The sequence below is a fragment of the Pseudopodoces humilis genome, chromosome 5, assembly GCF_049639895.1.
Source record: "Pseudopodoces humilis isolate 2021_Gansu_Grassland_sample_001 chromosome 5, ASM4963989v1, whole genome shotgun sequence".
Taxonomy (NCBI): domain Eukaryota; kingdom Metazoa; phylum Chordata; class Aves; order Passeriformes; family Paridae; genus Pseudopodoces; species Pseudopodoces humilis.
The window spans coordinates 38,949,916-38,965,166 of NC_142204.1; the positions used below are offsets into that span (position 1 = coordinate 38,949,916).

Sequence of the window (15,251 nt, forward strand, 5' to 3'; positions counted from 1 at the left end):
CTGAGTCACCCTGTCTATAATCCTCGTCACCAAACACTCATTCAGTTATCAGAAACATTTCAGAGCCCTTGAGATTAATGGCTGGTGCCATGTAAAGAGAGCCTCATATTGGGAAGAACAAGTTACCAACAGGCCAGTGGGCAGCAGGAGACTGAGGCAGGCTCCTATCCCTCGCAGTCCCAGCCATCCCAAAAACAAAATCCTGAGATGGGCAACAGTCTGAAAGCCATACTTGCTTTTGTGCCCTCTAACAAGTGCCAGAAGTACCTCCTGGAAGACCTAGAAGAGATGCCCGTGGATAAAATGGTTGATCTGAGCGGCAGGCAGATGAGGCGGCTGCCTGTGCACATTTGCTCTTTTAGGGAACTGGTTAAGCTGTACCTGAGTGACAACAACTTGAACCATCTGCCCCCTGAGCTGGAACAGCTGCAAAACCTGCAGATCTTGGCACTGGACTTCAACAACTTCAAAGCACTGCCCCTAGTTGTGTGCACACTGAAGCAGCTGTGCATCCTCTACCTGGGCAACAACAAGCTCTGCAGCCTGCCCCTCGAGCTCCGACTCCTGCAGAATCTCAAGACCCTCTGGATCGAGTCCAACTGCCTGCAGTACCTGCCCGAAGTGGTGTGTGAGCTCAGCCTGCTCAAGACCCTGCATGCCGGCTCCAACGCCCTGCGCACCCTCCCTCCCCAGCTGCACTGCCTGCAGGAGCTGCGCACCATCTGGCTGTCAGGAAACCTGCTGTCCGAGTTCCCTCCCGTGCTCCTGGACATGCCCTTCCTGGAGGTGATCGACGTGGATCGCAACTCCATCCAGTTCTTCCCCAGCCTTGCTCACCTCCCTGGACTGAAGCTGGTGATCTATGACCACAACCCCTGCAGGAATGCACCCAAAGTGGCCAAAGGGGTGCGCAGGGTGGGCAGATGGTCAGAAGAGACCCCTGAACCCCGCAAGCGATCCGGAGCTGTGATAGAAATCACGCTCGATGAGAAACCATTGCTACCTCCTGCTGCCAAGACCGAGCCAGAAGCCGAGCCCTGCTGACGCTCCACTGCCCCTTTTGGCCAAGGTGGCAGCGCACTCCCACCACTGCCCAACTTCTACCTCTCCCTTGCTTGCTGGTGTCCCAAGAACACCACACCACCGGGCAGTCATCAGAGTACGTGCACCAGCTTGGAGATAGCGTGACAGCAAAACTCTTGTACAGACACCCATCTTTGTGCAGCACCCAGCACTCTCCCTAGAACAGACTTCTTCCCTCTCCCACTCCTCCCACACTGGGACCACGGACAATTCACAATAGAGATGAAGACTCAGTTTAGATGTTTGCCATGGGTGGATTGCATGGAGCACATATGGACTCACTGCTCCTCACCTGTGGGCTCACTCTTCTCCCTTCCACCTTGCTGAGGTGTCCCAGCTCAGCTGGAAGCTACCGTTCAAGGTGATCACTGCTGAAGCCCACAGCTCTAAAGCAACTCACAGCATTGGTCTCAAATTACTTATCTGAAACACAACAACACCTTGCAGGTTTCCATATGCCGAGTGGGAAACGGTAGCAAAGTCCTGGCTGCAGTATCAAGGAAACAGCACATATGTACAGGGGGCTCTCCTCTTTCTTCCTGCAAAATTTGTGACAACTGCTTCATTACTGCCAAGCAGCATTTAAATGATGGTGAGAAAAGCTGTAGGCTTTGCTGCTGCATTTCGTTACTGGCAACACTACCTCTAAGGGCAGCTGAACAGGACAAGTTTTCATGCAGGAGCAAAGAAGAAAATCAAAGCCTGACTAAAAAGGAAAAGTCACTAAGAGCTGCAAAGGTAAACTTGCATGAATAAAATCCAGGGCTGTTAGCTGTCACTAAAAGCTTGCACATAATGTGATGAGGCAAACTTTACTCAGCTGATTTCAGCTGGGTATTTCTCAAGCTTGCAACTTATACCACTTCAGATCTCCTTAAAAATGCACCTTTTTTTTAAGCTTTGCTTTATTTGAGTAACAGAAATCTGGCTCAAAGTGACATTTTAAACTTCAGACTCCATAGCATGGTTGAATTAGGTGACAGCTTTTTTAACAAGGGTGCAGAGCCTTTGGTGGCACACTCTTTGGGCAGAACTCACCAGCAGAGCCTGCAGAAGCAGCAGTTGACTTCCCAGAAAAGGTTTGATTCCATGCCAGTTTGTGACTGCTTAATGTCATCTACATGTTTGAAAAATTATCTGGAAATACATAGACTCTGCTAGCACTTGTTGTCTTGTTAAATGAAGTCCAAATTTGCATCTGGCTAGCACCCATGTAACGTGCTACTACTCAAATTAAATAAAAGTATACTACTGTCTTGCCAAGTTAAAAAATCCTTTGGAATTAACTGCAAATTCTTTATCTAGTCTTATTCCAACAGTTCTTCCTACAGAAAGGAAAGCAGGACATCAATTAGGGGCATTTTTTTTAATATCCAAGGTCAGTGTTTTATATCCCACAGAACTGAGCTGGTACTGTATTTATCTGAAGGGATGGGGATGAGTGTGCTTTTGCTGGCTTATCAGTGGTTTGTGCTTCACTCAGCCCTATCCACACAGTACTGTCACTTCTGAAGAGCTGAAGAGTCTCTGTCAAGACTTAAGGTGAGGATTCTGTAAGCAGATTCCCTTCATTTTGAGAAATCTAAGGGAGAAAAATCTTTGTACACACTTGCTTATTTCAGCTTGATCTTTCTGCTTTGGCAGACTTGCCCTGGTGTTTGCCAGGTGCTGACAACACCTTACACTTGCAAGGGCCAGAGAGGTCACAAGGCCCGGCAAGGCACCATTCTGGGCCCCCACACAGACCAGGCCCCTGCTTGTCTGTGCTTAGTCGTCACAGATCTGCATGCAGACTGCTGCATGCATCACAGGCTTCCTTCCAACCTAGGCACAAAGAAACCAGTCCAGTCAAGAAACACATTGCCTTTGCAGCATGAATATAAAGACTGGACACAACAGACAAGAAAAGGATGGAGCAGAGGGCAGGAAGTGAAAGTTATGGAGCCTGGCACATTTTCTGCTAAGTGTCCTCAATTACAAACGTTTGTAAAGTCAGCCCAGTACTTTATAGATCAACTATATGGTCCTGAATGCTGCTCTCTCTCCCAAACTGCATGTTCCTTTCTCTTTCCCCTCAGCAGAATGCAACATTTGTGGTGTAAAAGTTGTAAGATCACTTAGTTGTAGTTCTGGGCATTGACTGAGGTTCCTCTTCCACTCTCTCTTCCATCATCTAAATCAAAATCAAAAACAAACAAAAAACCCCCTCCAGTATCACTAGAAAAAGATACCATGTAACTTCAGAGCCTATTTCTAGGACCCCAAATCAAAACCTATGCAGCCAGGACTGGAATACACCACTTACACTAACACAGCAGGTCAACACAAACCAGCGAGCCACGAGAGCTTAGTGACTTCCCTGAAGCAGCCGAGGCCCGAGGATGTGCACCACAGCTGTCCCAATGGATCTGGCTCATCCTGGTTCTACAGAAAGAAATACAACTTTGAGGAATCTGAATTATTTTTTTTATTTTTTATTTCTGTGCATTGTAAGTGGAACCTGGAAGGAACAGAATGAATAGGATTGTATAAAACCCCTGGTTTATACATCCCCGAATGTGAATTCTTCCCCACAACACAGAAAAGCTCCAGTAAGTAAAAACCAACTGAAGACAGTGCCATTGATGGAGATCTGTTTGTCTCAAGCTTCTGTTCCATAACTTCACAAAAACTAGACCATTAAAAAAAATTACTAGGTGAGATCTGGTCCACACATCCTTGGATACTGAAGAAAATTTAACAGGGGCGATGGTCTGGTACACGTTTTCTGGGGAGAAAAAGAATCAGAAAATCACACCACACTGATGTCCACCAGCCCCTCCTCACCCACCCTTATTTTTAATCTTTAGCTAGTATTTTGTGTTCAGTGACAGCTTTATCTCAACACACAAAAACCAGAACCGACTCAGAGCTAAAACACCACCCATGACTATGCTAAAAACAAATCTTGTGATTCAAAAAGCAGGGAAAACTACCTGGTAGCAAGCACCCAGGCACCTGCCTATCAGCAGCAATTCTTCTCAAACCTTGTAAGAAACATGTTTCTGTTTTATCTGCAGATTCTATCTCGGAAATAGCTGGACATTTCACTACAATTCTTGCCAAAAGAAAAAAGAAAGCATGACCCCTTACATTTTGGTCAGCCACTTGTACAGGTGTTTAGTGGTGACCTAAGATTAACTCGGCATTACTCAGGCAGTGCAATTTAAGTTTGCTGATGGCACTAAAGGCCTGACGATACTGGTAATGTAATGTAATGTAAATACATCTGTATGTCAAATGTCAGGATCCCTTTCAAGTAAAGCTTTTTCAGATCAAGACTTCTCTGCACCCTTACTCTTCCACAGAAGGAGGTTTACACCACTGTGACTGACCACGCAGATACTCTGATCATACCTTGGTGCTGCTTTAATGATGTCATCTACACGAAGAATCATTTCTGCTGCTTCAGCTGCACTCAGCAAAACTTGTCTCTTGACATGGAAACTTTCTGTTACTCCCAAAACTGACATGTCCCCAATGACACCTTCTTTCATATCTGTAAGAAGAAATACATTAAGAGGTGTTCTTTTGGTTTTTGTTGTTTTTTTTTTTAACTCAGAATTTTTTTAAGGAAATTAAAGGAGGCTGAGAGCATAGTAACTCACCTGCTCAAATGAACTACACTGATAGTTAGGGAAGTACTAAATAAAATCTTCTACATCAAGGCTCCTGATTTAAGCCTAATGTTAAAATTACTTACAAACAATGACAAAAATTTTATACACTGTGATGAGGACACAAGATCCCAATAGGACTCTCAGCACTATGTCCATAGGTATATTAACTTCAGGATTCTTCTCCACAACTCTGTGGTTGTTGTTCAGTTGGGTTGTTGGGTTTTGGGTTTGTTTTGGTTTTTTTTGGAAGGGCAAGGGGGAAAGAGAATGATGTTCAGTTCTTACGGGGTTTTAGAACAATGCTTTTCTTTTTAAGCTTCCTATAACTAGACTCAGTGTAAGGAAAGTACATTTAGAGGTGGAAACCATCCACTTAAGAAACAAAGGTTTTCACTCTACAGTCAAAAGGCTGGTAGAAGAGAAAAAGGAATGTAGTGCTGTACACCCAAGCTCTAGGCAAAGCAAACCAATCAACATACTCAGTTCTCCCTGCTGAATCTATGTGACAGACATACATGAACAATTTTAATGAGCTTAATGGACCTGCCAAACAGCAATTCAAATAGAAGCAAAACTGATCCACTTACCCAGTCCGTAAGTGGTCTTCCCTTCACTATGAGCAGCTCTGAGCTGAGCAACCAAATCAGCACTGTCATAGCCAGCATTATCAGCTATTATTGTTGGGATCTAAGTGGATAAACACAGGTTGTTTTTAATTAACACAGGGACCGACTGTTAGTAAACATGAAACATACTTTGATGTTATTAGTTTACAAATTAACTTCAAGAAGATGCTTCAGAAACATGGCAGACGATCTGTTACTGTGATAAGGAGAAAGTAAAAAACCCAAACTAACTTTCTAAGAATTTCAAGACCCTGTTTTAAGAAAGTACCTAAGAGGACAAAAGCATGTTAGCAGATTTGTCAGTTCATTTTACATGGACAGAATAAAAAAAAAATAATCTTGTCTTTTATCATTTCAGACTACAACTGGAGAATTTTTTTCATTTAAAAAGCACAAGTCTGCTGGGAAGCATTAACTACCTGACCATTCTGTTCACTGTTTCTGTGATAGCAGTGCAAACTTGCATGTGTTGACTGAAGAGGTGATGCCAAGTGTTACTACGCTCTTGAATTTTCTTGGGAGAAAGGTTTTCCCAAATTTAAATTGCGGAAAGTCAATTTTTCCTCAAACTGACAGCCTGTTAGCACAACTGTATTAGTATTTCTTGTGACACTCTTATTTCCTACTAAGATGCAATCTCCAGTTCAAGACTAGAAACTTGTAGATAGTACTAGAGTATGGATACACCTAAACAGCACTACAGCATCAATGGAACAGAAGGGTTGCTCTTTTCTAAATCAGTTGTCAACTACATAAGATTAGATTTTTATGTACTATTTCTGCAGCACTTTTAACTATCAGGTAAGGACAGCAAGAACCAATTAGAGGGCTAGCATATAAACATTCACAATTCTGTAACATGCAGAATTATTAAAACACCAGTACTTTTTTCCTAAGAGAAAAAAACAATTTCCCCCTTTGTTTATCCAAGATGTATTGCTGAACGTCACTTTTTTACTTTGGACAACCAAAACTCTTAAAGTGAAGCAAATATCCGATGTCACAAGTTTGTAAACTTCATGAAACTCTGTCTCTTAATACAGCAATCTGATTAAAGAAACCTACCATTCGTAAAGCCTTAGCAAAGGACTCCATTGCAACAGACTCTTTGCCAGGTGTTCTGACAGCAAGTTCTGCAACAGCATTAGCCATCAGCATCTCTGAACAACCTGTTCATTGAAGATACACAGATGTTACATATCTGATGTTCAGTAATACAAAATGTGTGACATTTACAAAGAATTTGATATTCACCTCCACCATACACAGTTCTTGTGTCCTTCACAGTCTGGGCCAGGACACAGAGAGCATCATGCAAAGACCTCTCTGCTTCATCTAGAATCTGCTGTGTGGCTCCACGCAAAACTATGGTGCAAGCTTCACCTAGAAAGCACAAATGCAAAAGGATTAAAAAGAGAAACCAGGACACAAAAATGGGCTGCAACAAAGTATTTACAATGGTTTTGCTATCACTGCAATCAAGATTTTTATTACTTAATTTTGGGAGCAAAAGAAAGCATGATGACATTTCCAAGAGAGAAAATTAGTATTACCTCAAAACTCCTTGAAAAATTATGAGTATCAGCATTTACTAGAACAAGCTCTCAAGCTCTTTAAGTATGGCATATTGCTACTTTTCTTGTCAACTGAATTTCCCAAAGCAAAAACCTTGGTTCCCATCCTTAGAAATTATTATATATGTTCATATAATACAAAACATCCACAGTTTCAACCATGAAACTGTAGAATTTTACTAAAAAGCAAGGCTTTAGTAAAAGGAGTTACATGAATCATTACAGAATTCCTACGCCTCGCTGAAAACTAAACAGCATTAGCAGAGGGTTAACACAAATGTTACTGATAAAACACTTACCCATTGCCACTCCAGAGAAATGAATGAGTTTATCTTCTCCAATCATGACCTCTTCAATAAGCTTGCAGCTTCCTAGTTTTACTAGCTCAGGGTGATCAAAAGTTGATGCAATTTCACCACCTACAAGTGTGGTGAAAAGAAATAAGAGATCATAAAGAAATCAGAGCTCACAATGAAAGCATCCCTTCAGGCAAGGTCTAACCAAGGGAGGGTTGTGTGTGAAAAAAACCCATCTTTGTAATTGCCTCAAGCCAAGACTTTCTCATGTCAATATGTAAGCACCAGAAACCTTTAACCAATGCTGATAAATCCTTAAAACACCAGTGTTTTGTTTCATATCACAAGGACTAAAAAATGTTTGTGAGTTGTGTCTGGTAACAGAATAAACAATCATCTTTGTTAGCACTAAAATGTCATTATGTTTCAAGTTTTCACAGTGTTTACTGATTAAGTATTTATAAAATACTAAATGAAGCTTCTTATGCTTTAAAACTTGAGCTTGTGGCAGTATTCATTCTGCCTGCCTGATGATGGCTGAGAACCAGTGGCCACCATACTCCTGCAAGTCTCATTCCATGCTGTAGCAGCAATACTGTGCATGATCTGTAAACTGCTGTATCATAAACAAAACAAGCATTACAAAGACGAACACATCATTGAACACAACATCATTTTAATTCTAGTTCTTTCCTTCTCCTATTAGAAAACTCTTTACATGTATGCATTCCCAGTGCATGCTCAAATATCTCACAGTAGCTTGCAGCACTGCGTAGTTGTAGCACTACAAGGAAAACCAAGACTTGTATCAGAGAGTTTGTGTGTATTAAAAACTTGTCCTTTTTTCAGCTATACTATTCAAGCCAATGTGCTCTGAAAAGGCCCATATGCTCTGCACAGAAAGTTTGCTTTGAATTTCTTCCAGAAAGCAATGTTCCTCCCAGTCTAGCATTTGCCTGAGTCAATGTGCCTACTGACAGTTACACACAATTGCTACTTCAGTTATGCTGACACTAAACAAGTCAGTGTCTTTTCCTTTCTCCTGCAAATTCATCATCCTTCCTGATCACTTTCAAAATCAACTATGATGTCCAAGTTAACTATCTCTAACTTCAGCAGTGAGAATTATCTGTAGCATTCCACAGGTTTCATTTTCATTAGTTACTAGAATCACATTTATGCTGACCACTACTCAAAAATATCCAAGGTTGTTCATATCATTTGAGGTCCACCTCAAGTCAACAACCCAGGCCCACATTTTTAACGAAGCATGACTCTTTAGTCTTATCTATCATTACAGTCAAACAACAGCCATTTAGAACCAAGTGCTATCATTGAATAAAAATCTGTTAGTATTAACTTGTGGAGTTATTCTTTCTGTTGCTAAGTTTCATCTTTTCCCTAGAAAACAAACCTTTCAGAATCTTATCAAGCAGGAACTTAACTGGAAAATTACTAACTGGCACTAAGTTGCTAAATTATACCCCATGTTTTGCATTATGATCATTTATTCACAGATGCTGAAGAAATAGTAGTATGTTTAATTAAGTTAAATGTTTACTAATGATCAAATAAATGATGTACCACTCCAAGTTTCATACATCAAGATACTCTACAGACCTGTGACAAGAGCCAGACGTTCTACACCAGCAAAGTCTGCATGTTCAATAGCCATGACACCAGCAGCTCCAAAGAGATGTTCAGGGTAGTTGTAGATCAGCTGCCTAAAATTAAAACACATCTCACCATCACACACAGAACAAACCTTTCAAAACAACACAGGAACAAAAGACACCAGATTCTCAGTAGCATGGACACAGGACAGATTTCTGAAAGCTACTAAAGCAGTCAGTGTATGAGACACCTGCCACACATGGAATGTTACACAACACAGAAGCAAAGGCAGTAACAGGAAAACGTGCAAAGCTAAGAAAAAAAACCCAATTCAAACTATGATGCTTTTTGAAATACCCTTTCTCTGAAGAAACACTATCACACTAAGCACAGGCAGCCATATGCTTTAAGGTCCAAGTCCTTTGATCCTACGTACCTGCTTGGCATTTAACTGCCTATTCTAGCAGAATGAATTAAAACAACATCGGGAGTAAGATAACTCTCCCTTTTTCCAAAGAAATACAAACCTGTTAATAAAGCAATTTATTCCATGTTTAAGAATACGATCCACTTTCTCCTTCATTTTTTCTTTTTCTGCCTGTTCTATTTCTGCCACTTTTGCTGTGGAATCCACTCTAACACGAGAGCCAAAAATCTAAATCAAAGAAAAGAGAGTTCAGTCTCAAAATTCCATTTACAAAAACACAGTTTCTCAACAGTAGTTATGTCACATACCTTAATCTTGTCTGTATCCATACCAGTATTTGCAATAAGAATCTTTGCATTTTCAATTCTTTTTGGTTGATTTACACCAATCTTCTTGTCAAGTAAAAAGCCTGTAGTAACAGAAAGGTCTTGTAAAATTTCAAATTAAAAAAGGAGAACGATTACTAGTTATTACAAAATCCCCCACCTTTCATATTTAATTTAATAACAACAGGGTTTCCCATAACAAATTTACATAGATGTGTAGCCTTTAGCAGCTTTATTTCTCAAGTGCACACACAGTCAACACTCAAAGACTTACCTTCATCTAAGTAGGAATCAGCCAAACTTCCACCAAGTTTCTTAATGACATGGATAGCCTCCAAATTACCAGAACCTTTCAACCTAAGAACAGCTTCTACAGCCAGCTTGACAAAGTGATCCTTATGGTGAGTAAGTAATTTTGATGAAAGAGTTGTTCCTGCAATGTTCATCAAGTCTTCACGGAACTTCAATTCATCATTACTAAAATAAAGACAGTTCTGTTAAGGTGGGAAGTCTGAAAGCCTTAACTACCACTAGCTACCACCATGAGTCTAGCCACCATTTCTTCTAGCCTGTCTCTATATGTACCAAATTCTCTTTTGAGGAACGCTTCACAGAATCTCTCCACTGCCCCAGAACACAACCTTCTATGTGAAATCCAAGTTTTGTCAGGAGAATTTTCGCATTCAGCTTTAGAAAGTTTGTGCTTTCAAAGTGCAGGGCATGGGAAATAGTTGTATTTAAAATGCGAGTCCGAAATATGACATAACAGCTCAGATCTTTGTTCCGGGGAACAAATTACAGCTTGTATTTAATTTCTGCACATCATAGGTATTTTGAATATCATAAAGCTTCTTTAGCTCATTTGGAAAAAACACCCAGTATTTTTTTCTCAACTGTTCAAATTCATGAACTCAGCCTTCACACTGCTTTAACAAGAGTGAAAAAATTACCAATGGACTGCAATTTGCATTGATGTTTTGATCTTGAGTAGTTTTTTATGAAGAGTTACAGCAAATGGACATTACTAACCCATGATCCACGGCTGCTTTCAAAAGTGCCTCTCTTGAAGCCTTTGTGGCTGCTCTCCAGCCTGCAATGATGGTCTGAGGATGAATCTTCCTTGCAATCAGTAATTCTGCCTCCTATTTAAATGAAATCAATAATTACTTCCCCCCTAAAAAAGTACAGTTACACTAACTAGAGATGACATGTTCGTTTATGGATGCAACTTTAAAGTGTAGTTGAAAAAAGCTATCTTCATTTTTCTGAGAAACTTGTCAAGCTAATAGATCACTCCTTAAGATGCTCTTGATCCCAGCTCCTGGACCTGAGATGATCAGCACATCTGCCACAGCTCTGCAAGGAAGAACTACTCATTTCTCAAATCTTTTTCAAATCCCTAGTAATTTCAGGTTTACAGTCTGGCAGTGTAAACTTTTCCATAAGCATGAAATCCAAACAGAGTTTAAAGGAACAGAGTTTAAAGTACGGATTCAGGTCTTGAGCAGGGAACAGAATTTAGCAGGACTTTTTTTCTATAGAAATAGGTTTTAGAGAACTGAGCCTCAAAACTAAGCAGTGCTGCATGCTGCTCAGTGCAATAGCCAGGAAGTGACCTGTAAAGAGTCAACTTAAAACACCTGAGAGATTATAAAAATTATATAAGGAATAATAGTCTACAATACTACCCAAAAAATGATGATGCAATACCTAAGGGTTGTTTTTTTCCCGCTTTAAGTTCTTTGAAACAGCAACAGAGCAAGCTATTCCTTTCTATACTTTGGGAGCCCTTTCACAAACACAGGATAACACACCTCCTACTGGTGGTATCACAGAACTACATTGACAAACATCTGAAAAAACGTAACACATCACCCTCAGTAATTCAGCTGCCAACACCGTGACAGATGTAGTTCCATCACCAACTTCATCATCTTGAACCTTTGACATATCTGAAGAAGACAAACACAGTATTAATGCTATTTTTCTCATGCATTAGTTTGGACGAGGAAAACAGGTCTTACTCTTTGTGTAAAGAGGGAACTCTAAAAAAATCCCCAGAAAAACAAGAGATCCAAATGAAATTCAACATCCTTCAAATTCTTACTCTTTATTTGCAACCTAGACACCAGTTTCAGCCTGGTGATGGTCAAGATGCTCCCCTGTGTTCCCCATTCTAAAAGTGGTTATCAAAAGGAAGTACAGCTAGTTAGAAGCTCTAAGGCATAGATACAGGATCAGAAACTGTAATAACCAGGTCTGCTACATGAACTGCTGATAAACTGGGATGCAGCAAAGACAAAATCAGTAGGAAACCTGAAACCAATAGTTCAGGCTCCTGCTTGTCACCAGCAGTGGATCACTGGCACAATAAAACAGTTGCTCACAACAGTAAACTCTACAGAAGTACAGCACTCACTGAGTGACAGAGATTTAAATCTGGGAGACACAGAGAGAACTTTGGGTGCTGCACAGATTTCTGCTCTGAATTTTCATACTGCAAATAGAGGGGCACATAGTTGTCTTTAGTCCCTTCTGAGTCATGGGACAAAGCAGGGTTGAGGCAAAAGAAGATGAAAAAACAGTTCTGAAGAGCAGCATACACTACAATTTAACTTTTGCAGAATGCCACAACTCTTGCAATACCCTGCCCTTCTTACTTTAGGATTTCTGGTCCCCCCTCCTTCAATTTCTCACAGAATTTCAAGAACAATTTTCTAAGAACAAATAAAAACTCTGTGATAGAGTTACAAATTAAGAAATATCAAGCCTGTAAGAACTCACCAACCAAGACCTTGGCAGCTGGATTGTCAACTCCAATAGCTTTCAGGATAGTTGCACCATCATTAGTAACTGTCACAGAGCTGTCTCTCCCGGTACTTAAAAGAATCTTGTCCTACAAGATGTGAGATTTAGAATACTGCTTGAAAGCGCACTGGAACTATTAAAGCTAAATTAACAGGTATGACTACTGAGAGCCTGCAGTCTTACCATGCCTTTAGGCCCCAGGGTGCTCTTGACTAGGTCACCAATGGCAATGGCACCAACAAAGGATGACTGAAATGAAAATAAATATGCCTTAGGGAACAATTTATTTCTACTGTAATACAGGAATTATACACTATCACATAGCTTTCAACATTTTAACCAAACCTTCCACCTCCTCCAACAGAGGCTTAAGGCAAATTTCTTAACTGCTAAATTTTCATAACCAGATCAAATATACTTAAATCTCCCAGAAGCAGTAAGTCTGTCTCAAAGCCAGAAGAAATGCCACCCAAGAAACACCAATCTTCTGAGCTCAAATAGAGCCACTTTGGTTTTGGCACTGAAGATTTCTCTAATTTTTCTCTCCCTTCTGTTTACAGACATGGAACAAGTAAAGCCAGTTAGAGACAGAAGCTCCATATCATGATATAGTGTAAGTATTTTCAGTAGTAGAAAAGAGAAAGTTTAATTACCTCTAAGTAATATCAGTTTCTTAGAGAATTAAACTTACCAACCGAGCTGTTTCTGCTTTCTCTTCATCTGCACCTGCCTTGAAAATGTTCACAGGAGCAAGGGAAATGGATGCCTAAAACACAGTTAATGCAAGAATACTATTCTAGCTTCAACAAAAATATGTCTTTGAAAAGCAAATCCCTGACACTAACAACTTAATATTTTTATTAATAAAATTTCTTTAATGCCCCATTTTGTTGTGATAATAGGTATATTTAAGAAATAGTTAAGGTTCTCAAAAATCCCTCTTGCAATCTCATAGTCTTGTGAAGGGCTTACAAGACCGAGTGCAGCTGCTCGCTGACTGCAGGGCACACATCCCTTCGTGGCTGCTGCTCTGCCCAACTCTCCGGCCCTTCCTTACAGCCCGAGGGCAGCCACAACCAGCAGGAACCAAAAGAAGTCTATTTACTGACCGTACTGAGGCTTTAGCATTTTGATAACTGAGCTGAACTCGTCTTTTATTAATTTTTTTCTTTTGCATACCAATGCTAATTAATCACAGCAGTAACCAACACCGGCCTTTAAGGACCACCATTTGCGAAGCACACAAGGCCTTAAATGAAGAAGGCTCAAACACCCCAACACGTGTTCCAGGGCGGGGTCGGGGGGGTCCCCCCAGCGTGGGCCGCGCCCCGCCCCGGCTCCAGAACCTTCGGGGCCACCCGCGCGCGGGGTCGCGAGCTCCGCCCCCACCCCCGGCACGGCGCCGGGAAAGAAAGGGCGCGGCCTCCAGGCCCCGCGTGCACGCCCGCCCGCGCGGAACGCGGCGCCAACCGGCCTCGCCGCACCCCCGGTGCTGCCCTGGGCCAGGCCGTCGCCATCGCCCCGCCGCTCACCATGGTGCCGGTGCCGCCGGGACCCGCCGTCCGCCCCCTCCCTCAGCAGAGAACCAGCGCCGCGCCGCAGCCCCCACGAGCTCCTCCGGAACTGGCGTCACAGCGGCCGCCGCTTCCGGCGGCGCGCGGCCTTCTGGGAGCCGCAGTCCGGCCCCGCGCCGTCAGCGGCTGCGCGGCCGCAGGTTGGGGTCTGTGCGCTGGAGATCTATTCGGAAGAAATTCCCTACACAGAGAGGCACTGGAGAAAAAAACCCTGCGTGCCCCATCCCTGGCAGGGTCCAAGGCCAGGTTGGATGGGGCTCTGAGCATCCTGGTCGAGTGGAAGGTGTCCCTGCCCAGGGCCGGGGTTCGGAGCTAGATGATTGTTAAGGTCCCTTCCAGCTCCAACTGTTTTGTGATTCTCCGGTTCGATGATATTCCTGGAGGTCAAAAGCATTTTTAGTTTCTGCCTGTGGCCTTCCAGTGCGCTTGGCAGACCATCCGAGATGGCTGTTCTTAGACCACGTTTCCAGTTACAAGCAGCGAACAGGAGATGCCCAGCACAACCCCACACGATACTCTCCGCAATTCAGTAAAGAAAAACGGGTAACTATGCCCCTGGCAGCTTTGCCAGTGCGAGACAACACTTAAACCTGGCTTTGTCACTGCTTTTCCTCTACACAAAAAGCCTGTTACTTGGTCATATAAAAAGACAAATATCCAAAGCCAACCTGTATTGTTTTGTATGACTCATTCTCAAGAATTAATTTCAGCTGGTATCCCTCTTCTTGCTGCTAGATACTAAACTCTTGGGATATGTGGGAAGTTTCTTGTTCTAGATTCAAAGCAGCCACAGACAGAAATCCATCCCAATAGAGACAGCAAAAAGAACATGACTAAAACTCTGCCAACTCTCACCTGTATTGCTAATTTTGTTGATACCTAGTTAGTGTTAGCTCTTGGGTATGTTAGGCTTTTTGTATTGTTTTCTTCACAGTTAGATACACTTCTCTCCACAACCCTGTTCTGAAAACTAGACTACTAATGTAATTTAAATACCTTTAGTTTTCCTCATAGTTATGGAGAAAACTAAGTTTTGGGTAGGGCAAGTAATACAACTAAAACAAGGTGAACAGCTTCTCTCAGAATCACAGCATTCATAAAGATTTGCACTGAAGTAATAATTCATTTTAATTTACATTTGCTGCTACTGTGGTGAGTTAGGAGAAAAAATACTTTAAAGTGCCTCAGACTTAGCCATAACCCAAGTTATGGCTTTTGAAAGATCCAATGCTCACAGAAAAAACTACAGCAAATTAGTAAATTT

General features: G+C 41.8%; 2 protein-coding genes across 4 annotated transcripts; one reads left to right on the forward strand and one right to left on the reverse strand.

Moving 5' to 3' along the window:
- The first annotated feature begins 207 nt into the window (after positions 1–207).
- Positions 208–1,044, forward strand: LRRC10 (leucine rich repeat containing 10). Its single transcript, XM_005519352.2, has one exon. The coding sequence runs from the start codon at positions 208–210 to the stop codon at positions 1,042–1,044; it is 837 nt and encodes a 278-aa protein (XP_005519409.1).
- Positions 1,045–3,532: 2,488 nt separating this feature from the next.
- CCT2 (chaperonin containing TCP1 subunit 2) lies at positions 3,533–14,058 on the reverse strand. Of its 3 annotated transcripts, none has more exons than XM_005519351.3 (16): positions 13,946–14,058; positions 13,105–13,179; positions 12,597–12,662; positions 12,390–12,501; positions 11,481–11,557; positions 10,635–10,747; positions 9,880–10,082; positions 9,588–9,688; positions 9,380–9,507; positions 8,859–8,962; positions 7,242–7,361; positions 6,623–6,751; positions 6,434–6,537; positions 5,330–5,429; positions 4,480–4,621; positions 3,533–3,850 (listed from the first exon to the last, which is right to left on the reverse strand). In XM_005519351.3, the coding sequence occupies exons 1-16, from the start codon at positions 13,946–13,948 to the stop codon at positions 3,820–3,822; spliced, it is 1,608 nt and encodes a 535-aa protein (XP_005519408.1). In that variant the 5' UTR covers positions 13,949–14,058; the 3' UTR covers positions 3,533–3,819. The 3 variants fall into 3 exon arrangements, with proteins under 3 accessions (XP_005519408.1, XP_087911890.1, XP_087911889.1); XM_088055764.1 differs by lacking the exon at positions 13,946–14,058 and adding an exon at positions 13,593–13,610; XM_088055763.1 differs by lacking the exon at positions 13,946–14,058 and adding an exon at positions 13,523–13,540.
- Between the last annotated feature and the right edge of the window lie 1,193 nt (positions 14,059–15,251).

Bases quoted from the DNA above. Each gene is read 5' to 3' on its own strand.
- LRRC10 (XM_005519352.2), top strand. From the start codon at position 208: ATGGGCAACAGTCTGAAAGCCATACTTGCTTTTGTGCCCTCTAACAAG.
- CCT2 (XM_005519351.3), bottom strand. The intron at 10,083-10,634 runs GTTAGTAATGTC...TCTTTATTTTAG, and splicing joins AAAGCAGCCGTGGATCATGG to TAATGATGAATTGAAGTTCC. The intron at 3,851-4,479 runs GTATGATCAGAG...TTTTCTCCCCAG, and splicing joins ATCATTAAAGCAGCACCAAG to AAAACGTGTACCAGACCATC.